We start from the raw sequence: 21,931 nt of genomic DNA, 5'->3' as shown, positions 1-21,931 counted from the left end.
TTCTAACTTACTCGATCAAGTTTGAATTTGGAACGTAACTTACGAGTTTACCATATATATACTGTTGAATTCTTCGTCGAACCTAAAGCAATATGAACTATTTGTTTAAGGATTAGAAAATGGAGAAGTATTGTCTGATTCAGACAAGTAACACATCATGTTCTGTCTCATCTTTAACATTTTTTTCTCTGCAACTTGTCTCAAACTTTGGATAATCACTTCCCCATTTCCTTTTTAAAATATTAAAACTATTTTTCTGTTATTCCCATGGAAATTATAAATATTAAATAATTGAAATTTGAATTTCATATTATCTCTTACTGGTGCAGCAATGTAAATGAATAAGCTATTCATGGATTTTCTCTGCACATTAAATGCCTGAACATGACATCTATTAAATTTATTAACATTAACACGCCACAAAATTGAAAGATACAGGATCAAAAGTTCGAAAATCTATTAGACATTTTGAAATCTGTAAGTGGGTCCCCTATCACTCGAGAGAGCCGCACCAAATCCTTCTATGGATTGTTTTTTCGCTGTTCAAGTGCCTACCGTACCCATTCATATTTGGTTATCCAAAGCTCATGTAGGACCTAGGATCCGTTGTCTTGAGAGAAATTCTTTTAAGATTTTCTATACCTGAAGCTCCAGTTAGTGGTGGCGTTGAAGTAACCCATATCATACTTTCAAGAAAAGGTTGAACAATAATCAACAAAAGGGTACTTGTACCCGAAATCAGAAACAAAATTAAAAGTTTAAAATTTTATAAAATTCAGGGCTTATTATACAAACGTTAATATTAAAATAATAATAATTTTAACGCCACATATCCACAGCAGATATTGTCTTCTTTGGCTTTCCCTTTCGGGCTTCCCCTCAAGGCTTTAAAATGCTCTGTTGAGAAGGTTTTCACACCCTGTAAATGGTGGTTTGTTTTCCTCCCCAACCAATGTAGGAAGTCAACGTCCTCGCTGGCACTCTTTCCTTCCTCTCATCAATGTGAGATCGCCCCCAAATCCACTCCCTTTGGGGCCAGCGTTCTTATTGGCACACCGCCTCGTGTCTACCACCATTTACAAGGGTGTGGAAATCTTCTCCTAGCATACGCGTTTTAAAGGCTTGAGGGGAAAGTCAAAGAGGACAATATCCGCTGGCGGTGGATTTGGGGCGTTACAATAATAATAATAATAATAATAATAATAATAATAATAATAATAATAATAATAATAATAATAATAGAGTGGGGTAAAGTCAAATGAGGGTGTGAATGAATTTGGATTCATTTTATCTCCTCATTTCATCATGCAAATTCGACCGTTGATGTCTCAATTATGATACAAAAAGACCAAATCAAGGCCATTAAATCCGTTACATTGTATTTTTCCAATTGGTCCCCACATATATCCTTGTCATCAATTCAATTATTACATCTCACACGTGAACGCAACCATCCTTTCACACGTCGCACCTTCTCATTGGTTCATCTCCTGACAACCATTGTCCCACGTGGAAATTCCAAACAGCGAAGCCTTCTAAGCCTTCCACCACCACACCCCCCCGTGGGCCCCACCACCTCAAAAATTCCCATCTGTCTTTTAAAATTAACATTATCTCTTGTCCTCTTCGTGGAAAATAAAATAAAATAAAATAAAATAAAAATTGTACTCCCCTCAATACGACACCGTTCCAAAACTCTTCATGATATTTACACGGCCCAAATAGACTTGTTGGGCTCCACTAAGTGGGCCGGTTGAAATTAAAAGCAGGCCCAAGTTCATTAAAATCCCGAAGCGTGGGACGACATGTCGTATCCGACAATGTGCACGTGTGATTATAATATTGATTTAAATCAATCTTTTTGTGTGTGTGTTTTTTTAAATAATTAAAAAAAAAAAAGAGAGAGAGAGAAAAATGTTTGTGGTCAAATTAACAAACAAAATCCACATCCCCAATTAGTCGCTGTGGGTTGAATCAATGCTACCGGAAAAAGAAAAAGGAGAAAAATTTGAGAGATGTTTTTATTTGTTTGTTGAAGACGATCTTTAACGGATTTTTCGTTAAAAGATTGGCGAAATGGAACCAAAAACATGAGGTTCTAACATCAACAGCGTAGCCAAAATACTCCTCCATGTGCTCCATTCAGTCACTGCCCCACAATCTAAATTCAAAACCCTTTTTCCTTCTTTAATCCTTTTCAATCTTCACCACAACCCCTTTCTTCTTCGCTACCCATGCCTATGGAGATCTGACAGACCTCAACAACGAGTGTTTCATTTTCTGTTCTTCTCTGCATTTTTTTTGTGTCTTTTTTCATGAATTTCTGTCCCAATTTTGTTCATTTCATGTGGGCTGATGATGGGTATCTGTCAATTTCTGAATCTCTTCCCAAAATTAATGGTTTTTCTTTCTGGGTTTGCTGAATTTTGTGGTTTCATGGTTGTTGTTTGATGATTGATGGGGTTTTTTTTTTTCTTTTTCTGTTTTTGAAATGAAAATCCTTTGTTTTTACATAGAGATTCATGGAATTGGGTTCTTCTGGTGAGTTTGTTTCGTTTGGAGGTTTTGGTGAGAGGATGAGAGGGGGGAAAGATGAACAAAGATTGTTGTTGAGTCCCATGTTCCCTAGGCTTCATGTCAATGACACCGACAAAGGTGGCCCAAGAGCTCCTCCAAGGAATAAAATGGCTCTCTATGAGCAGCTCACCATTCCTGCTCAGAAGTTTTCCTCTGGATCAGCTTCAGCTGCTGCTCCTCTTCCACTCGGTACTCCGACGACCTCGACATCCTCGAGCCATGTATGCTTAATTGATTACTGCAATTCTTCATGCCTCACATGTTTATCAATGCATCAGTGTTTCACTTTTTCTGTCTTTTGATTGTTCTTTTAGATGCCAAAACTGAAATCATGCATTCATATGGTTGAGAACTGTTAGGAGAGGAGTCCCACGTTGGGTAATTAATGGTTGATCATGGATTTATAAGTAAGGAATGCATCTCTAGTGGTATGAGACCCGTTGGAAAAACCAAGAGGAAAGGCATGAGAGCGCTTATGCTCAAAGTGGACAATATCATACCATTATGGAGGGTCGTGATTTCTAATATGGTATTAGAGTCATGCCCTTAACTTAGTTATGTCAATAGAATCCTCAAATGTCGAACAAATAAGTTGTGAGCCCCGAAAGTGTAGTCAAAAGTGACTCAAGTGTCGAACAAAGGTTGTACTTTGTTCAATTAAGGGGAGGATGTTCGAGGGCTCTATAGGCCTCAGGGGAGGCTTTATGATGTACTTTGTTCGAGGGGAAGATTATTGAGAGAGGAGTCCCACATCGGCTAATCAAGGGGTTGATCATGGGTTTATAAGTAAGGAATACAGCTTCTCGTTCTCTATGCATTTTTGGGTAATGATTGCATAAACTTGCTTGTTCTCCTGCAGTTTGGTGGCAAGAAAAGGGGCATCTTCTCGTCGTCCTCCAAGGGCTCGAAACAATCTCATCACGACGAGAAGCTTCACTCTTATGATTCTAAAGGAGTTGTGCAAAGCAATGAGGCAAAGTTGCTAAAGACAAGTGTTGTAGCAGCAGGATCATTGTCATCAAATCCTCCAAGCAATTCAATTGCAAAGGTCTTGAATCCCCAGAAGTTTCGGGAAAGGATGTCGAGCGGCAGCACGAGCGAACTCGATACTTCCAGAAAATATGCGGGGAATGAAGGCGAGGGGCATCCAAATTTGGGCAAGGCTACTCAGGATCATGTAAAGAGGCCTATATTTATCCATTCAGCCACAGATGAGCCTTTGTTGGAGCCAAATACTCGGCCTTCAATGAATTATAGGGACTCTCAAAAGGCAAAGCTGCCCCATCCATCTAAACAAAACTGGACTTCCACCAGCAATTCGAGCACACCGTGCGGTGCAAATGTGAGAGCAAATCCCGAAGGCTTGGCCGAACAAAGCTCTGAAGCTCTCCAAGACAATGTGGGGTGCGCTGAGGTTCGTGGTTTGGAAAATTCGTCACCAAGAGATGGTGACAGAAATGTGGCTAACGAGTTCGAGAAGTTTGCTACCGTGCGTTTGAGAGAAGTAGAACATAAACACAATGTTTCAGAGGCTTCCTTAGTAGATTCAGCTACAGCTCCAAATATCTCCCCTGATGTCGTCGTCGGGTTGATCGGTGAAAAACAATTCTGGAAAGCTCGAAAAGCGATTTCTCAGTGAGTAGTATTCTTCTCAATTTGAGTTTTAGCTGCTGGGTTGAATTATCTGTTCCCTTATTCCCATTTTTTTGCTACTGTTTTCAGTCAGCAAAGGATTTTTGCAGTACAAGTGTTTGAGCTGCATAGACTCATAGAGGTACACCATCATTTGGCTCTACTGATTACTTAAACGTTTCGTCATCGTATTCGTAGCCCGTTCTCCTTTACTTTAAACGCTTTACTGCTTCAATTCAACATAGGTTCAAAGACTCATTGCTGGTTCACCACACATATTACTTGAACACTATTTAGACAAACCGCCATCCGCTCTGTCTGCTGTTAAGAACAAGCCAACGAAGTGTGCTGCGCAACAGCCGGTTCGAACCGCCACGGTGAAAGGCTATCATCAACGCCCAAATCCCGTTTTCGACACCAAATGTGCAGATAAGAATCCTCTTGCCAAGCTTCCTTTACCTTCTTTTAACAAGGACAACACTAAACTTGCCCTTACTCGACAAACAAGCAACGAGATTCGAGTAAAAGACACGCCACAAACTCCGATAGCTGCTGTTCCAAAATCAGCTCCCTGGTGCATTAGCCACCCTACACCAGGAAACCAATGGCTGGTTCCAGTTATGTCTCCTTCTGAAACTCTTGTTTACAAACCATATACAGGGCCATGCCCTCCGACTGCAGGATTCGTGACACCGATGTACGGTAACCATGGATTAACGAGCCTAAACACAGGCAGTGGAGACTTTTACACCCCAGCTTATGCTGTTCCTGCTTCTAACCACCAAGGGTTCGGATATTTTCCGGGCATGATTCCCTTGAACCAAATGTACTTTCCACATTATGGCGTACCAGTAACGAATCAATCGATGTCGGGGTCAACTCCAGATCAAATGAGTCTGTTTGGTAAAGTGAAATCAAAAGAACAGGAAAAGCAGATATCAACTGGGGATATCAACTACTTGGCGCATCAAGAAAACTCGTGCGATATGCCAAGCCAAACGAGCCATTCGATGCCGTTTCGTGCTCGGAAAGTTCACGGATCGATGGGAAGTACGGGCAGTAGCAGCTCGGAGAGAGGCAATGGAGATGTGCTTCCTCTTTTTCCTACTGAACCACCAGGAGTTGAGGAGTCCAGTCCTAATGCAGACATGAGTGAGCAGAAATCAAGGGCAATCAAGGTTGTGCCTCACCATCCTAAATCTGCTACTGAATCAGCGGCTAGGATATTTCAGTTAATACAAGAAGAAAGAAACCAATTATGATGTATTTCAGTTCATCTGGGATGTGATATTATCCACATTGTTGTCAATATTCTTATAGAACTGTAAGAAAATTTTGTCTGTAATCATGTTCTTCTCATTAATGAAAATGTGAATACATTTCTGAAAGGTGTACAGAATCAAACTCTTTTTCGTTCTTGATGACATGATCGACGTATGAAATATTTGATCATCGAGGATTAACTAAGAAACAAACTCCGTCACAAATGTTTCAAGCACAGAACATTGAAATTCCGTAAAGAACACATTGCTATCAATCAAACATTGTATTTATCTTTCTCATACACGTCTAGATATTGAATTTGTTGTTAGAAGAACATATGAAAGCTGTATATCGAATCCTTAGATATCCAAAGATGACCTCGAAAAGAGGATTATTACAAGAGAAACACAGAGCAAGAGATCGAGAGAGAGAAGTTTGGCGATGTTCTTCTCTACTCAAAACCGCGAACGCATACCTAAAACAACCGAACTCAACGTCGAAACGCTTGATTCATGCCATGAAAGAGATCTTCGACGACTGTACGTTCATCTGAGGTACGTTTTGCGTTCCTCCTACGTGCATCGTCATCGGAAACGAGATATCGGTTTCGATTTTTCAAGAACCTAATAGATCGGAAACGGCCACGAGGCTTCGTCGAAGAGAAGCAGAGAGTCCAACAGAGAGATAGAGGAGGAAAACGACGAGGAGAACGTCGGAAACGACTGTGGTGCGGAGAGAGAAGAAAATCGGAAAAACTTGCTGAGTCGGGGGAAGAAGACGAATCCATCGGATCCGGATTCGGGTCGGACTCAACCCATAACCCACTACCCATCCATTTGGTTTCGGCCCAATGAGCGCCTCGGCCCAGATCCAGTAGGCAGCCTAGTGTCGACCCAATCCACCTGCAGCACGAGACCCAGGCCCAACACCCGCGTCAGCGCCCCGAACCCGCGCCTCGACTCGAGAGGGAAATGTGACGTGTCCGTCTCCCCTGCTGACACGTATTACGCCTGCAGGCAGACACTCTTGTCTCCCGTGGCTTAAACGGCTCGGCTCCGCAGCTCAGAATCCCGGTTAATTAAGGCAAGTATGATGCTCTATTTCACAATTTGGAATTGAATTTAATTTAGAATTATGAAATACTTACGAAAAAAACAGGACCACCTAATAGGAAACGAACTCCAACGACACTTGGAGCAACTTTTGAGGAATGAAAGCTAACATATTTTAAATTAAGGAGAATGTCGGCTAACGCCAACTAAGTAACTGACCTTACTATAGGATAGGTCAAGCAATTGCTTGTAGCATGACAACACGTGCCTAGTGAGGCACTGCACGTGTTCTTTATGCTTTATGATTATGATGTATCACGTATGATATATGATGTATGATGAAATGTATGAGTTATATGATTGCGTTTGTTGATTATGATGTGTTAGGTAACGTTGTATGATGATGACGATGCATGATGATATGATGACGTAGATTATGTTATTTACTTAATATGACGTTATTTTCCATATTAAGTTGAGAAGCATGTTGTGAATGTCATACTGCATTATGACGATAATTATGCCTAGGTCATAACCCTAAATGAGGTTAATGATGATTATAATATAGAAAGTTAATGTGCATATATTACTACTTATAGTAATATAAGAATGGAACTAGAGTTGTGTCATAAAGATGTTTTAAAGACGATAAAGTATAGGGACCTTATGCATTTTTGTATGTACATAAGCATCGGGATATTTCCCCTTTTTTTTATGATGAGTACGGACGTGTACGCTATGAAGATGATGGTGATCATACTGAGCATGACACCCAGAGGTCTGCTAAACCTTCGGACAACTAGCTCGACTATGATGGGTCCAGGGAGGGTGTGAACTGCCTGAAGATTCACGCTCACACGTGTGTGACGTGTGTAGGGAAGTACTGCACATCCAATTTAATCCGGACAGGAGGCCACCCTATGATGTTTTAATGATAGGTCCCTAAAGCATTATTGCATGTGTTTGCATCTTTTCCCGGCCCCTATAGTGAAGTCACTTACTGAGTATTCTTTAAAATACTCAGGCTGTGTGCCCATTTTTTAGGTAAAGATAAGGCGTGTGCCAAATTTATTTTTTGAAATACCGTATGATGTTTTAATGATAGGTCCCTAAACAACATCGAGCTGGCAAATATCTCATTCTCATACAAATTTGAAATAAAAAGATATAATATATATAAACTACACCATATTGGTCTTTCCAATAAAATAATAATTCCAAGGGAATCCTTACACTCCATGATTTTGTAAGAGGAAAAATAAATTTTATAATATATGATTTTCAATGTAAGCGTTACTTTATTTATTTAATGATGGGAGCATAGAGTAAAAAATACATAAAATAAATTAAAGGCAATCCAAAGAGGCAGAGGTTTTTACACGTGTACGACCAAGAACAGTATTTTATTATTAAACTTAAAAACACTCGAATCCAAAACACAGGCAAATATTCACCTAAAATTTAATTTCTTATTTACAAATTAATAATTCATCAAATCAAGCTCGACTTTGAAGTTTCGAGCGCCTCCCCTCGTACGGCCATCTTCCTTCTTCGTCTTGGATTCAGGTTCTCAACAACCGGGTGTGCTGTGAAACTCAGATCGAGCAAGTCCTTGATCGCAGTCTGGTTTGAATGATTCGTGACTGAACCGATCTGTGTCATTTCTCGATTGTTTTGAGCTCAATCGCCACCGCTCCACGTGGTAATACAATTCGCCAGCGATTTCATCTCGTATGTTGTTTCTATTTGCTGCAAGGAGATTTACGGGCTGTGGTGTTGGGCATTTTGATTTAATGAGGAAGTTTTTCAGTTTTGGGAAAGGAATGAGTTGTTTCTGAAATACACATTTGGTAAATTGCTGTATATGGTTGGATTTTGTTAGATCTTGTTGATTTGTTGTTAACTTGTGGCATGATGTTTGGAATTCCTTATTTAGAACATCTTATTTGAGAGCTCTGTTTTTGAGATAGGGTTTTGATTCGTTAAATATGTGCTTGTAGATTTCATTTCTTTGGATGTGAAGTATCTGGAAGCGAATTGGGTTGGAAGGTGGGCAAAGATGCCGACTAGAGTGGTGGGGGTTGAGGAAGGAAAGGCCTCTGCCACCGGCGCTGCCATTGCCAATGGCAGCACTAGAACAAACAGTCCTGTCAAGGCCTTTCCCTTCAGGTTTCTTCAGCTCTTCTTTCTGTTTCTGCTTGTTTTCCTTGGAATATCACTTGCTAGTTTGCATACGGTGAAGTATTTTGGAAGTCCAAATGTGGCACCTCAAGTAGCACGGTCCATAATTCGACCTTGTCTTGAAGAGCCAACCAGTATAGAAAGATGGATCAGACCTCCATCAAGTCTTCTGCACACCATGAACGACGCCCAGCTTCTCTGGAGGGCGTCTTTTGCTCCTCGTGTCAAGAAGTATCCATTCAAGAGAGTTCGAAAAATTGCTTTCATGTTCTTGACCAAGGGACCACTGCCCTTGTCTCCTCTCTGGGAGCGGTTCTTCAAGGGACATCAGAAACTTTATTCTATATATATTCACTCTTTGCCATTTTATGTAGCTGATTTTCCACCGTCGTCGGTGTTTTACAGACGACAGATCCCGAGTAAGGTAATATGTGTTCTTGTCACGCTTACATACTAGATTGCACTTCTGCTTTACTCATAAGAACTGCATATTTCGTTGTCTAAAACGTACCATCACGAAGTAGACTAATAGATTTGTGAATTTTAATCGAAATTCATTTTAGTAAAGCATCAAGGGAAGCAAGTGATGCTTCATAGGAAGTTTTCCCATATCATCCATGCCAACTCTCTTGAATCTGTTGAGAATTGCCTTGGCTAAGTCTCTCGATGTTTGTAGAACTTCTAAGATTCTTAAACGAACACATACAAGCCTATCACCGATAAATATCGATGGCAGTCGAATATCTACCTTAATGTTCTTGATTTCTGTTAGCATTCCTATTCCAATTTGCTGGGAACTCCCTACTTGTGCCTGGAGATTCTGTATCTTTTATGTTAGTTGCTGTATGGTTGAGGTTCATTCATTTTATTTTGGATTTTCACTATGTAGATTGCCGAGTGGGGGAGGATGAGCATGTGTGATGCTGAGAGGAGACTGCTTGCCAATGCACTTCTTGATGTTGGAAATGAATGGTTCATTCTTCTTTCCGAGTCTTGCATTCCTCTCCACAATTTCAGCGTCATTTATCACTACCTATCCCGATCCCGTTTCAGTTTCGTGAGTGCGTTCGATGAACCAGGAATCATCGGTAGGGGACGTTACAATGAAAGTTTGGCACCTGAGGTTAACCTCACCAATTGGCGGAAGGGATCTCAGTGGTTTGAAGTCAATAGAGAACTTGCAGTGAAGATGGTTGAAGACACAGTTTACTACCCCAAATTTAAAAAGTTCTGCAAGCCACCATGTTATGTTGATGAACATTACTTCCAGACCCTGTTGAGCATCAAAACGCCTCATCTCATAGCAAACAGGAGTGTTACTTTTGTTGATTGGTCGAGGGGCGGTGCTCATCCTGCAATGTTCGGAGACGCAGACATCCAGGGCGATTTCTTCAGGAAACTTTTCGAAAGTAGAACGTGCGTTTACAATAACCAGCCATCAGCACTCTGTTTCCTTTTCGCTAGGAAGTTCACTCCAAATGCCTTGGGTCGTCTGTTAAACGTATCATCCGAAATCTTTGGATTTTGATTCAAGCTTGGTAGAACTGTTGATACGATCTGTTTTACGTTTCTGCAGTTTTTATGTAGAATTCGAATAGAATTACACTTGTAGATGTATAAAATTTATATAATTTTTCAAACGGTACGCTTCACGATGATATATAAAACTCGTGTTCCTGTTACTATTGATTATTCTGGTTTGTTCTTTAAAATTCTGATTCCCCTGCCTCTCAAGCTTGCATCATGAGTTCTTTACTTGTGTAGGATTTCAGAGACCCCATTGAAATTTGAAGCTCAATTTAAGGATTCTCTCTCAAATGCATATTATAGAAGTTGAATACAAGATCAAACAAGTAAAATCAGATGAAACTCGAGATGTACAAAACAATGCTTGATCAGCTAACAACATTATAAAGATCCCTCAACAAGAAACTGACCACTAACTTGGACAAAATTAAGGCAAACCCATTACAAATCAATGACAGAAAACAAGCAGTAACCCTGGTTTGTATGAGTGGTTGCCAACAGATTGGAAGCACCTTCTATGGCAGAAATATTCCAACAGAGAGTATACAAGATGGATTCGCCTGCAATTGCACAGGAATCTCCTAAGGGTGATGCCATGAGCATTGCAATTAATATAACCTAAGCCATCGAGAGGAGATCAAAAAGAGATAAAACAACCACCATGGATTGACCTAGTGGTCAATAAGGAACATGATAATAGTAAAAGGCTTGGAGCAAATTGGTTTAAACCCATGGTGGCCATCGACCCAAGATTTCATATCTTAAATATTGTAGAGTCAGATGTATGCATGCAAGTTGGTTCGAACACTCATGGATCAAGACAAAAAAGAGTAAGAATTTACCAATTTGATACCATGAGACTAGTAAGTTGGTTCAAACATTCATGGATTAAGACAAAAAAGAGTAAGAATCTACCAATTTGATACCACGAGACTAGTGAAGTTCTATACTGATAGCTTTTCTATTCACTTCACATATGTGCACTTTGTTAGACGAACACGACTCTCCACAATGGTATGATATTGTCCACTTTGAACATTAGCTCTCATGGCTTTGCTTTGGGCTTCCCCAAAAGCGTATTCTTTGATTATAAACCCATGATCATTTCCTAAATTAACTGATGTAGGACACTTTCATCCAACACACTTGAGGCATATGTGAGTATTTCAAAAAAGATTAGGAGTATAACATTGTATATTAAAACCTAAATAGAACGCCTTAATTTAATAAACTAATAACTACTCTCTATAACAACTACAAAATTCGAGGCTGAAGACCTAGATGCATAACAAATGAACAAATCAAGTTGGTATCTTAAAATGCGTTTCTTTCTAGCTTAGTGTGGAAACAATACTGAGGACGGGGAAAGCTGCAACAAAGATAAGGTTTCACTCAACAAGCACCAGCAAACCAACATCAAAGCAAATATAGTTTGTGTCAAAACACGTTCACTTACGGAGCCTGCAGGTTTGCCAGTTCACTCGAGCTCTGAGGAACGTGTTAAACGAACATAACTCTCCATAATGGTATGATATTGTCCACTTTGAACATAAATCCTCATGGCTTTGCTTTGGCCTCCCACAAAAGGCCTCAAGCAATGGAGAGAGTATTCTTTGATTATAAATCCATGATCATTTCCTAAATTAGCCGACGTGGAACTTTCATCATCCAACACCTCCCCTCGAACAAAGTACGTCTCTCCTTAATCGAGGCTCGACTCCTTTTTCTTTTGGAGTCTTAGTCATTTTTTTACTATGCCTTCGAGGAGACTTGACTCCTTTTCTTTTGGAGTCCTTTGTTTGACATTTGAGGATTCTTTTGGAGTCCTTTGTTTGACATTTGAGGATTTACCAATCTATTGTCACGACTAAGTTTAGGGCATGACTCTGATACCATGTTAAACGGACACAACTCTCGATATTGTCTACTTTGAGCATAAACTCTCATGACTAAGCCCAAACGGACACAACTCTCGATATTGTCTACTTTGAGCATAAACTCTCATGACTAAGCCCAAAAAAGCCTCAACCAATGGAGAGAGTATTCTTTGATTATAAACCCACGATCATTCCCTAAATTAGCCGACGTGGGACTTTCATCATCCTACACCTGGCAGAGAAATAGTTACAATCATGGAATTACACAGTTAAGAAGGTGAATATATGCACCCATCATCACTGGGATTGGTCTTCAAAGAAAATTCGATCGAACTCCATATTCAAATTCTCAGGACAGAAAATGCAGAGACAACAGATTATCATTGAAAGCGAATTCACTGGAATATAGACATGAAAGTAACATCGTTCGAATATTCATAGCAAGCCCAAGAACTCAGAATTTCTAAATGCGTAGATTTGATATGTTTCACACAGTAATAAGATTTTATACTCTTATGTCATTCTGTTAACCTCTGGCCTTAAGCTCTGCAAGGCGCCTCGATAAGTCATCCTCGTCAACTTTCTCGGTCTCCTTGGTCGGCACTGCATGCGACGCCGGCTGTGGTAGCCCGACGGAGACTTCCAGACCGTAATCGTCCGCCACCTGCTGCATCAAGCTGTTGACTTCTCCTTCCGGCGTCGAGAGCGACGTCGATCCAGCCATTGCATTTTCCATGAATTCTGCCTGAACCTCCATATTCACAAACTGCTTCTCAAACTGATCCATAGTCTCGGACATCTTCTGCAAATTCCCAGTCGTCAAAGAAGATTCCAAGGACTTGACGATCGACGCCATGGACTTATTGATCGTGGTCATCTTCGCCTGCGTATCGAGACGAGCCACAACAGCATCAAGCCGGGAAGAAAGGCGGAGATAGTTCATCTGTTCTGTTCGTTTACGGATCGCGTTCTCCGCGTAAATTCGAGCTCCATCAACGTTGCCTTTCTCCATAGCCTTCTTGATCTTGAGCTTCTCGGCTTTCTCCTCCTTCTCGCACTTCCTGGCTTGGCGCTGCAGCGACTTCGAAGTGAACTTCAATTCCATGATTTGATTCAACAATTTGTCGGTGTTCCCCATGATCGAAAGATGCCCTAAATGCGGTGGAATTTGACGAGGGAATTGACGAACCGCTAGGGCTGCAGAAGAACCTGATTTTGGGAATTTGAAATCTTCAGAGAAACGATGAAATTCCGTTGAACTTGGTTAAAGAAGAATCGTTTGACTTGGTAGCGAAAGAATTGGACGGCGCTGATTAAATCAAAAACGTGGGGTCCAAACACGGGACTTTTGTACATATGATCCAATTATCTTTGCTCAACGGTATATAATATTTGTCTACGTCAGTGAAATGTCATAATTGCCCTCCGTTCTAAATTCCCAAACCAAAGTTGTAATACCTCCCCTCTTGGACTTATTCGTCATTTCATCATTATTCATCCCCTCCATCCAATAGTTCATGGTTCGTCTCCGACCACGGTTGCTCAATTGAACCAAAATTACTTCATTAATCAAAGTATTTGAAAGGCTCGAAATAGTAATACTAGTTTATAGGAGCATACACAGGTTAGGTTAGTTGGTATCGAGATAGTAATACTACTTTATAGGAACATACATAGGTTAGGCTGGTTGGTATCAAGATAGTAATACTACTTTATAGGAACATACACGAGTTAGGTTGGTTGGTATCGAAACAGTAATACTACTTTATAGGAGCATACACAGATTAGGTTGGTTGGTATCGAAACAGTAATACTACTTTATAGGAGCATACACAGGTTAGGTTGGTTGGTATCGAGACAGTAATACTAATTTATAGGGGCATACACAGGTTAGGTTGGTTGGTATCGAAATAGTAATACTACTTTATAGGAGCATACACATGTTAAGGTTGGTTGGTATGTCGAATTGTTTTTTTTTTTAATTATTTTAAAAAATCATACTTATTCACCGTACATGTTACATTAATAACTAAAATATAATAAAGCTCAAATACCAAACATTCATAAATCATCAAATATTATTAACATCGATTACAAGTGTCAAATATAATTTTCAGAGTAGTTTTAAAAATATAATGCAATAAAAAAAATATTTTTTTAAAATTCAATCTAATTAAAAAAAAAAAAACCTACCAATACCAAAATAAATATATATACTAAATAAATTAATTAAAATAATGTAAGTTAAAAATAAAATATATAATAAAAAAACAAAGAAAAAAAAAAAGAAAACTCTTGAACTCCAATTATCTTGGAGGAATAAAAAAATAGTATGTTTATAAATGATAAGAATGTTAAAAGCTTGATTTCCATGGAAGGGGAAAGAAAGGAAGCAACAGAGGGCTAAGAAGAAGGAATAGGAGATTTGAAGATTAGCGTCTAATCATGGAAAGAAATGTCCATGATTGGAATGTTGGGAACAGAAATAGAAATGTGTAATAGCAGAGGGAGCAAAATCTGCTGAAACTGACAGTTGTTGGTTCTTCGTCGGTTGTTGCGGATTGCGGATTGCGGATTGCGGTCTCTATTTCGAGCTTGCTGAATTCCAGACTGCAAAAACACTAAGAAACGTTTAACCAGGAACCAGCCATTTTGTCTTTCTGGTACGCTCTTTCGATCCAAATGCGTAGAAAGGGCTATGGGATGAAGGATGATCATAATTGACCTTCGAATCCCCCAATCCGTTTCCCCTTTTCGTTTTAAGCGATGGAAGCATAGAAAAAGAGAGAAAGATCGAGAGAGTATTTGTTTGTTTATGTGTTCATCGAGGTTTAGTACGTGTCTGTTTCATTCTATGCTCGCCCATGTGTCTCTGAATCGCAATGTTATGTGCTTAGACACCTGGTTTGTCCTCACTTTTTTTTTTCTCTTTCTTTTGCCTAGATTTGTTTTGTTCTTCCATGTTCATCCGTCCTACCAATTTCGTGAAAATATTTCGTTCATTTGAGCAATTTGAGTGAAAGTTTGTTCCCGCTTGTGCAAAACTCTAGCGATTTTTTGGGTATTGATCAATTTAAGAGAACTATTTCCTTTTTACAATATCCCTCTTGTTCCAGAATGGTATCGAGACCCATTTGGCTACTGTGTTCTTCCAAGTTCTAACAGAGTTTTTGTCTTTCTGATCGATTCTTCCTTTCCCCTAGTATAAAATATTCTGTTTCATATTGCTTTATATTATTAATCTTTTGGAGCTCTTGGGTGTAGACTGCGAGTGAGCGCGGAAATGAAAGTTCATCCGGAGGAACAAGCTATCTTTGAGGTATGCTTGGTGGTTCCAAAAAGGAAAACGGAGGAAGAATGCGTCACTTATGACTGTCTGGAGGTGCTCGAAAATGCGTTTCAGAAGGTGGGTTTTATCGTTGAGAGAATTGATGGCGTCACTGACGAGTTCATGAAGGTTTGCCTCTGCTACTTGTCTTATATACCGCGAGTTTATTTCAGAAACATCATTTCTTTTGATGCTAATTTAAATCATTGTTGTTAGATAGTAGCATGATTTGGAAGGATGGTTTCTCCCACGATTATGATTAGCATGTGTTCACTTAACATCTGCGTGAATTAGAGATGCTGTTCTTAAAACGTATTAACAGAAGGGTCCCTATAAGCTAATAATCTAGCGAATTTTTTACTTTGTGCAGCTGTGCTTAGCTGCCAATGTAGGATTCTTGCATTTAACTCACTTTTCTTCCGCTTGCTAGAAAAAGTTTTGGACTATTTTAATGCATACACATATTTATTGGTTCGTAAGATTTAGTTGGATGCATTAGCTTATATTAAGCATTCATTTTCCCCTTGCTTATCTGCAATCTCCATTTATTGTGCTTTTACGAGCTCCCGCTTCTAAAATCTAGTTGGCAGCGCCTCTGGAGACATTAGGAAAGGCTGCTGCACGCCTACAAATGAAGAAGAGGACTCATATTGGTAAGCGCGACTATCTTTAGCTAAGCCCTTGGCCGATTCTCGTTCTCCTTTCTCTGTTGGTCTTTCTCTATAACATGTTTTAAAAGGTTGTGCTTTTGTTTCTCTGCATTGGTGATGTGCTATCTGGATACAAGGTATGGATTTGCTTTTTGAACTGGACCAGGTTAAAGCTTTTGTGAGACAGCCTGATGGTTCACTCTTCAGTTGGTGTGAACGATTTCGTTGCTATCATCACTTGATATATGGGATTGTAAGTGACTTCTCATATGGCACAAGGTTTTTTTCCCATCCATGTATTCTATTAACTACACTATAATCTCATTATTTTTTTAGCAATTTATTTTCATAAGTTTTGGAATTTTGATTAAATTCTCATATGGAAAAAGTTGCTTTGATGGTTTAATAATTTCATTTGTGTGTTCGAAAGAAAGAAAAAAAAAACTATATATTTTTTGCAGCCAGTAAAATGTGAATATGAAAACAATCCCAGTAAGTTTTGTTAATTTAATCCCTTGATTAGGCATCTGATTATTTGTTATATCCTTCACATAGCTGTTAGTCATTTCCTAGCGTAGGCTGTACCTCGACATTGCCAGAGATAAGCTCTTGCATTTTACAGGTAAATGAGAACCAGTCCGCTGTAACTCTTAAATGTGAGGAAGAAGAATTTCAGTGGAATGTCGGGGAGAGTTTAATCCGTACATTGGAATCCAAGAAAATTGTTAAGCAAATATTTCCTCTACATGGTATATTTTCCTTGACTTCCTAAAATTTTGCTTCTCTGTGTTGCATATTCCAAGGAAATAAGATAGCTATTTTATAGATGAAATAAGGAGGAAGAAGCTCCTTGGAAACTGGGCACTTAACTGGTGGGAATTCACCGGCCAGCCTCTTGATGAGGTTTATTCATATTTTGGTACAAAGGTACTTCAACCATAATTTTATCTTACAGCAGCTTATCATTCTGGTGTGCATTTTGACTGACATGTTAGAGAATTAAATGTTTGAAGGTTGCACTCTACTTTGCATTCCTTGGAATGTATACACGATGGTTGCTATTTCCAGCTGCACTTGGGGTTATTCTGCAGTTAGTTGAATTTGGGTGAGCTTCTTTGAATTTGGGCCATCCATTCTTTTCAACTTGTGCAAGCATTCCAAAGACATAAAATTATAGCACGTAGCTCATCTTGTATACAGGTCCTTGCGGTTACTGGTCCTCCCTATTTTCTTTGTAAGCATTATTGTATGGGCCGTCATGTTTTCCCAGTTCTGGAGACGGAAAAACTCTGCCCTTGTAGCCAGGTACCTTGGTCTAAGCTAGCATATGCTGTTATGGTCGCTTCATTTTTTATCTTTCTTTTGGCCTTGATTCTCACTTATTCATTTCTCTCAACTCTTGCTGTAAAGATGGCAGATCAATTATGCATTTGGAGGTGATTCAAGTTTTAGATTTTCAGGCGTGGAATGTGGCTCCCTACAAATACCTGTAGAGCTCATAAAAAACCAGGAAATGGATAAAACAAAAGAGAAAGAAGCGTTTCAAAGATTTGAGTGGTTTGGCTGCCTTAGGCGATTCAGAAATGATGCAATCGTCATCTTGAGCATTATATGCCTGCAGTTGCCATTTGAGTTGGCGTATGCTCATTGTTATGAGGTTATTCAGTCGGATGTTATCAAGTAAGTACTTAAGATATCTTCAAATATTGCATGCTCTTGAATTCATGATCTACTCATCGAACATTCCAGTTCATTCGATGTTGGGCATTATTTTTTGCTCAGCTATTGCAGTTTTCCACCTTTCCCTTAAGCACAGGAATTTGATCAATTTGAAAAGAAGCCATAAACAGTCTCATTTTTTTCTCCCTTTACTACAGATGCAAACCAAGTAAAATTTCGTCGATCTTTACATTCAGAATCTCCATTCCTGATTATACCTTCTACGCTAAAATTATACCACCGGCGTTTTTGCATCAGTAGGGTTGGAGTAAAGTTCCAATTGGTCATTTTCTCAATAATCATTTAGCAGTTCATAACTTCATACGAACAGTATTTTACATCAACCTTAAAACAGTTTCTACGTACATAGCTTAAGAAAACTATCTCAACGACTGTCATAATACTTGTCTATTTTTGGCAGAAATAATTAGTACTGTATGTATTCTCTCTGTAACTGTATAAAGGTAACATACCGTTCAGTATTTATATATATATAATTTTGGTTTCAGATTTGGGTTGACTGTCTTGTACCTTTTTTCCATTCAATATTTCACACGGTTGGGCGCTAAGATATCTATGAAGCTCATTAACTGTGAAAATTACGAAAACAATGAAAAAAGGGCTGATAGTTTGGTCTACAAGGTAAATGGGCCTTATCTGTTCATCGTTCTTATTGCTTTAGTTCACTTAAATGAGTTTTCCTGCAGATTTTTGGACTTTATTTTATGCAATCCTATATTGGAGTCTTCTACCATGCCCTTCTGCACCGTAACTTTGCAACTCTTCGCCAAGTTTTAATACAGCGTCTCCTTATATCTGAGGTGAAAGAACGGTCAACTTTTTAACCGTTCACCTAGTATGGAGCTTTGCTCTTCACTATTTCTGACCGTAACATGCTTTGAATTGGAAATTGTTATTCAGGTGTTGGAAAACTTGTTGGAAAATTCCGTACCCTATCTCAAGTACAGCTATAGAAAATACAAAATCCGGTAATAACTCCCATTTTTTACAATAATTTCTGGACTTGTTGCATTGTGGGCACGCTCAGGCTTACTCTTTCATATAACTGGGCTTGACCTGCTCATCCTTCTGGTGTAAAGGAGCAACAAAAGACGTGAAAAAGGATCATCTCAAGGGAGGATCCAGTTCACTTCTCGGGCAGAGAAAGAATACCTGAAACCTTCTTATTCTGCGAGCATTGGTGTTGAGCTAGAAGATGGGCTCTTTGATGGTAACAAGCTAAATACAAATCTTTGAAACAAGTAGAATTATTATGTCATTTCCTAATCACATACATTTTTTGAGTTACTTTGAAGTTTGTAACTTCCGGGCATCATTTCTGTTTCTGTGGCAGACCTAGTAAAGTTAGAGTTCCTTCTTTGATCCCTTTCTTGACTTAAAATTTTTTACATTCTAGTAGTTCTTGATCTTGCTTTTGGGACTTCGTGGCTTTTTCCTTGTTGCACAAGAGATTTTCTGCTCAGTTTTGATTGATTTTCCTATGGTGACAAAACTAAGATCTTTTGGTCTAATAGAGCTTGATGAAAATTTCTATTAAAACAAGCAAGAAAGCTTATGTTATAGAGTAGAGAGGTCAAAGACTGAGAAGCTGTTTGTATATGTGTGTGCGAGCACACATGCGTATAAATTTGAGTTCCTTGTTCAAGGGCATCTATGATTGTTTGCTCCTTTTTGAATCTAACGACAACTCCAACACTGAATGCACAGATTATTTGGAGTTAGCATTGCAGTTCGGAATGATAATGATGTTTGCTTGCGCATTCCCTCTTGCATTTGCGTTTGCTGCATTGGTAAAATCTTTTGCTTTCATTGTATTTGGTTTGCTTACCAATACCGTTTTATTTCCTATTTACATAGATTGTTCTTCTGATTTTTATATTCAGAACAACATCACAGAAATAAGAACTGATGCTCTGAAACTGCTAGCTATGCACAAAAGACCCTTTCCCCGTGCAGCAACAACAATTGGTGCTTGGCTCAACATTTTTCAGGTGCTCCTGTTTTTGGATTTAACAGTTTATGTATCTTCATCTTGAAAGTATTGTTTGATAACCATTTCGTTTTTGGTTTTCTGGTTTTTAAAAATTAAGCTTATAAATGCTACTTCTACCTATAAATTTCTCTGTTTTGTTTCTACTTTCCACTTTGTTTCAAAAAACTATGCTAAGTTTTGAAAACTAGAAAAAATAGTTTTTAACATGTTTTTATTACAGAGGAATCATGAGAAAACAAGCTTAATTTTCCAACTATATGGCAAAGTCCTTGAAGTTATTTCAGTTCAAATTTGTTTAAGCGCATGGTAATGACTGATCTGATTCATACATAGAATAGGCTGCCTAGTATTTGGAGTCTGTCATAACATCCCTATACAGGAAAAACTGATTGAATGGCACTAAAAAGTCTCTGCATCCATCCATCCATTGCCTTACCCTGCCGATGGAATTGGCTCTTCTTTTTTTTTTCTCTTTTTCCCCTATGGTGGAAGGCTTGGATTTAATAATATTACATCCATGTCTAACAAAGTGGCAAACCACTTCAAATCTCAGTTTTTGATAGTGATGTCCATATGCACCAACTGCGCACTTCTAGTATGGTTATATGATCAGGAAGGGAAATGGAAGATTGAACCTGGACTTGCAGCCATCCTAGTCATGGAACATGTTCTCCTACTCGTCAAGTTCGGCTTCTCTCGTTTAGTACCCGAGGTAAATTTTAACTCTCCCACTCATACCTTTTGGCACCTTTTCTATGAAAAAAGTGAGAGAATCAAACTTTCGGAAATCCCATAGGACTTAAAATGTTATACCATAGCCATATCCCTGAAACTAAAAGGTTCTAAAGATGGCAAAACTTCGTTTTCATTGGCAGGAACCTGCATGGGTAAAAGCCAATCGCGTGCAGAAAGCCTCACAGGTTCAGGACATTTGTTCAAAACAACTGTTAAGAACCATATCTGGTGGAGAAAAAACTCTAAACTATGTAAAGAAAACTGTGTAGAAAGTGGAAGTTATTGGAAAAAAAACACATTTTCCTACTTCCATCCTCTGCTATAGAGAGCATATAGAGTCATAGATAAATATCATAGTAGTCTGATTCTACGAGGTGTCCATTTTTTTCTCTGTTTTTTTTGCTGGTTTTCTTGTTTGGAACATTCACACGTACTGGTGGGTGATTTTTTTCCTCCTTCAATGGATTAAGAAGGGTGGAAGAGAGAGAGAGAGAGATTAAATGAGATGATTCATTGCACATAAGGAATCACTTTTATACTTGTATTGTATCCGTGATCATTCATTTCTCGAAGAGAATCTTGCTTTATTCCTCAGAAAAGCTGAAGGGCCATTTTATTTCAGACGAAGAAGGAAAAAAGAAAGTAGATTACTATGTACATTGTTTTTGATCTTTAGCTTTCATGACACGGTACAAACAAGCATGTTCTTCATGGTAGCCACAGGATCCCCCCAACCATCGAAACAATTCTGCTCACACAAAAACAAACCTGTTGTTGAAGAGAGAATTTGAGTCATTCTTATGGTAGCCAAGTTCATCGAACTCCATGACAGCATCTGGTTCATTTACCGACGCCAGCTTCCAAACCGATTGCTTACTTGCCGAGCATAAGCTACCACGGATTTAGCCCATTTCCTGATCCCACTCTTCAACTTCTCCGAATCCATCTCTTTCAAAGACTTCCCATGTTCCATTTGTAGTTTTGGGGACGAGAAACAGAGATCGAAAGATCTCCTGCGCTTTCTGGCAGCATCATGCCTTGCCGAGCGCTTGGCCTCCTCAGCTTTGGTTAGAGATAGAGACTTCTTCACAGACATGGTCTTTTTTCTTGGCTGCTGCTCGTTTGCAGCCAAGGATTTGGTACAAACTGTAGATAATTTGATTTTGGGTCATATTTATATAGCAGAGATAGCAACTAGAACAAGCAACAGGTATTGCACAAATGCGTGTTGTATAGGCACTTCCATTGACTTTAGAACATTCAAAATATGCTGTTTCTTTTTAGAGAAGTCTCAGGGTTTGCATAACTTGTTGGTACGTTTTAGTGATCTCATCATGTTTTATTGGAATGATATGAGAAGTTGCTGCCATGTCATA

General features: G+C 39.0%; 4 protein-coding genes and 1 long non-coding RNA gene across 9 annotated transcripts; 3 read left to right on the top strand and 2 right to left on the bottom strand.

The window, feature by feature from the left end:
• The first annotated feature begins 1,963 nt into the window (after positions 1-1,963).
• On the top strand, positions 1,964-5,597 carry LOC111779196 (ELF3-like protein 2). Its single transcript, XM_023659291.1, has 4 exons — positions 1,964-2,798; positions 3,437-4,212; positions 4,300-4,351; positions 4,455-5,597. Exons 1-4 carry the CDS (start codon positions 2,523-2,525, stop codon positions 5,469-5,471), a joined length of 2,121 nt encoding a protein of 706 aa, XP_023515059.1. The 5' UTR covers positions 1,964-2,522; the 3' UTR covers positions 5,472-5,597.
• Positions 5,598-7,971: 2,374 nt separating this feature from the next.
• Positions 7,972-10,397, top strand: LOC111779062. Of its 3 annotated transcripts, XM_023659119.1 has the most exons (4): positions 7,972-8,226; positions 8,525-9,129; positions 9,595-9,677; positions 9,759-10,397. In XM_023659119.1, exons 2-4 carry the CDS (start codon positions 8,584-8,586, stop codon positions 10,231-10,233), a joined length of 1,104 nt encoding a protein of 367 aa, XP_023514887.1. In that variant the 5' UTR covers positions 7,972-8,226; positions 8,525-8,583; the 3' UTR covers positions 10,234-10,397. The 3 variants fall into 3 exon arrangements, with proteins under 3 accessions (XP_023514887.1, XP_023514886.1, XP_023514885.1); XM_023659118.1 differs by having other exon boundaries at positions 7,973-8,374; positions 9,595-10,397; XM_023659117.1 differs by having other exon boundaries at positions 7,974-8,226; positions 9,595-10,397.
• Positions 10,398-10,583: 186 nt separating this feature from the next.
• LOC111779183 lies at positions 10,584-11,284 on the bottom strand. Its single transcript, XR_002812664.1, has 2 exons — positions 10,890-11,284; positions 10,584-10,792 (listed from the first exon to the last, which is right to left on the bottom strand). It is a non-coding gene; the product is annotated as an uncharacterized LOC111779183 (long non-coding RNA).
• A 1,177-nt stretch (positions 11,285-12,461) lies between these two features.
• On the bottom strand, positions 12,462-13,368 carry LOC111778108 (ESCRT-related protein CHMP1B). Its single transcript, XM_023657762.1, has one exon. The coding sequence runs from the start codon at positions 13,245-13,247 to the stop codon at positions 12,636-12,638; it is 612 nt and encodes a 203-aa protein (XP_023513530.1). The 5' UTR covers positions 13,248-13,368; the 3' UTR covers positions 12,462-12,635.
• Positions 13,369-14,495: 1,127 nt separating this feature from the next.
• LOC111779343 (anoctamin-like protein At1g73020) lies at positions 14,496-21,104 on the top strand. 3 transcript variants are annotated; one of them, XM_023659487.1, is made up of 17 exons: positions 14,496-14,772; positions 15,374-15,566; positions 16,021-16,090; positions 16,225-16,340; positions 16,710-16,836; positions 16,914-17,014; positions 17,101-17,192; positions 17,288-17,392; positions 17,498-17,767; positions 18,316-18,448; positions 18,514-18,627; positions 18,728-18,795; positions 18,907-19,037; positions 19,535-19,617; positions 19,711-19,818; positions 20,374-20,532; positions 20,696-21,104. In XM_023659487.1, exons 2-17 carry the CDS (start codon positions 15,393-15,395, stop codon positions 20,822-20,824), a joined length of 1,980 nt encoding a protein of 659 aa, XP_023515255.1. In that variant the 5' UTR covers positions 14,496-14,772; positions 15,374-15,392; the 3' UTR covers positions 20,825-21,104. The 3 variants fall into 3 exon arrangements, with proteins under 3 accessions (XP_023515255.1, XP_023515257.1, XP_023515256.1); XM_023659489.1 differs by lacking the exon at positions 14,496-14,772 and adding an exon at positions 14,783-15,013; XM_023659488.1 differs by lacking the exon at positions 14,496-14,772 and adding an exon at positions 15,057-15,170.
• The last annotated feature ends 827 nt before the right edge of the window (positions 21,105-21,931 follow it).

Source organism: Cucurbita pepo, chromosome LG17 (assembly GCF_002806865.2).
Source record: "Cucurbita pepo subsp. pepo cultivar mu-cu-16 chromosome LG17, ASM280686v2, whole genome shotgun sequence".
Taxonomy (NCBI): domain Eukaryota; kingdom Viridiplantae; phylum Streptophyta; class Magnoliopsida; order Cucurbitales; family Cucurbitaceae; genus Cucurbita; species Cucurbita pepo.
Note: the sequence above shows the minus strand (reverse complement) of the source record. Positions and strands in the feature narration are given on the sequence as shown.

Bases quoted from the DNA above. Each gene is read 5' to 3' on its own strand.
- LOC111778108 (XM_023657762.1), bottom strand. From the start codon at position 13,247: ATGGGGAACACCGACAAATTGTTGAATCAAATCATGGAATTGAAGTTC.
- LOC111779196 (XM_023659291.1), top strand. From the start codon at position 2,523: ATGGAATTGGGTTCTTCTGGTGAGTTTGTTTCGTTTGGAGGTTTTGGT. The intron at 4,213-4,299 runs GTGAGTAGTATT...TACTGTTTTCAG, and splicing joins GCTCGAAAAGCGATTTCTCA to TCAGCAAAGGATTTTTGCAG. The intron at 4,352-4,454 runs GTACACCATCAT...AATTCAACATAG, and splicing joins AGCTGCATAGACTCATAGAG to GTTCAAAGACTCATTGCTGG.
- LOC111779343 (XM_023659487.1), top strand. From the start codon at position 15,393: ATGAAAGTTCATCCGGAGGAACAAGCTATCTTTGAGGTATGCTTGGTG. The intron at 16,837-16,913 runs GTATATTTTCCT...GCTATTTTATAG, and splicing joins GCAAATATTTCCTCTACATG to ATGAAATAAGGAGGAAGAAG. The intron at 17,393-17,497 runs GTACCTTGGTCT...CTTGCTGTAAAG, and splicing joins AACTCTGCCCTTGTAGCCAG to ATGGCAGATCAATTATGCAT.
- LOC111779062 (XM_023659118.1), top strand. From the start codon at position 8,584: ATGCCGACTAGAGTGGTGGGGGTTGAGGAAGGAAAGGCCTCTGCCACC. The intron at 9,130-9,594 runs GTAATATGTGTT...TTCACTATGTAG, and splicing joins GACGACAGATCCCGAGTAAG to ATTGCCGAGTGGGGGAGGAT.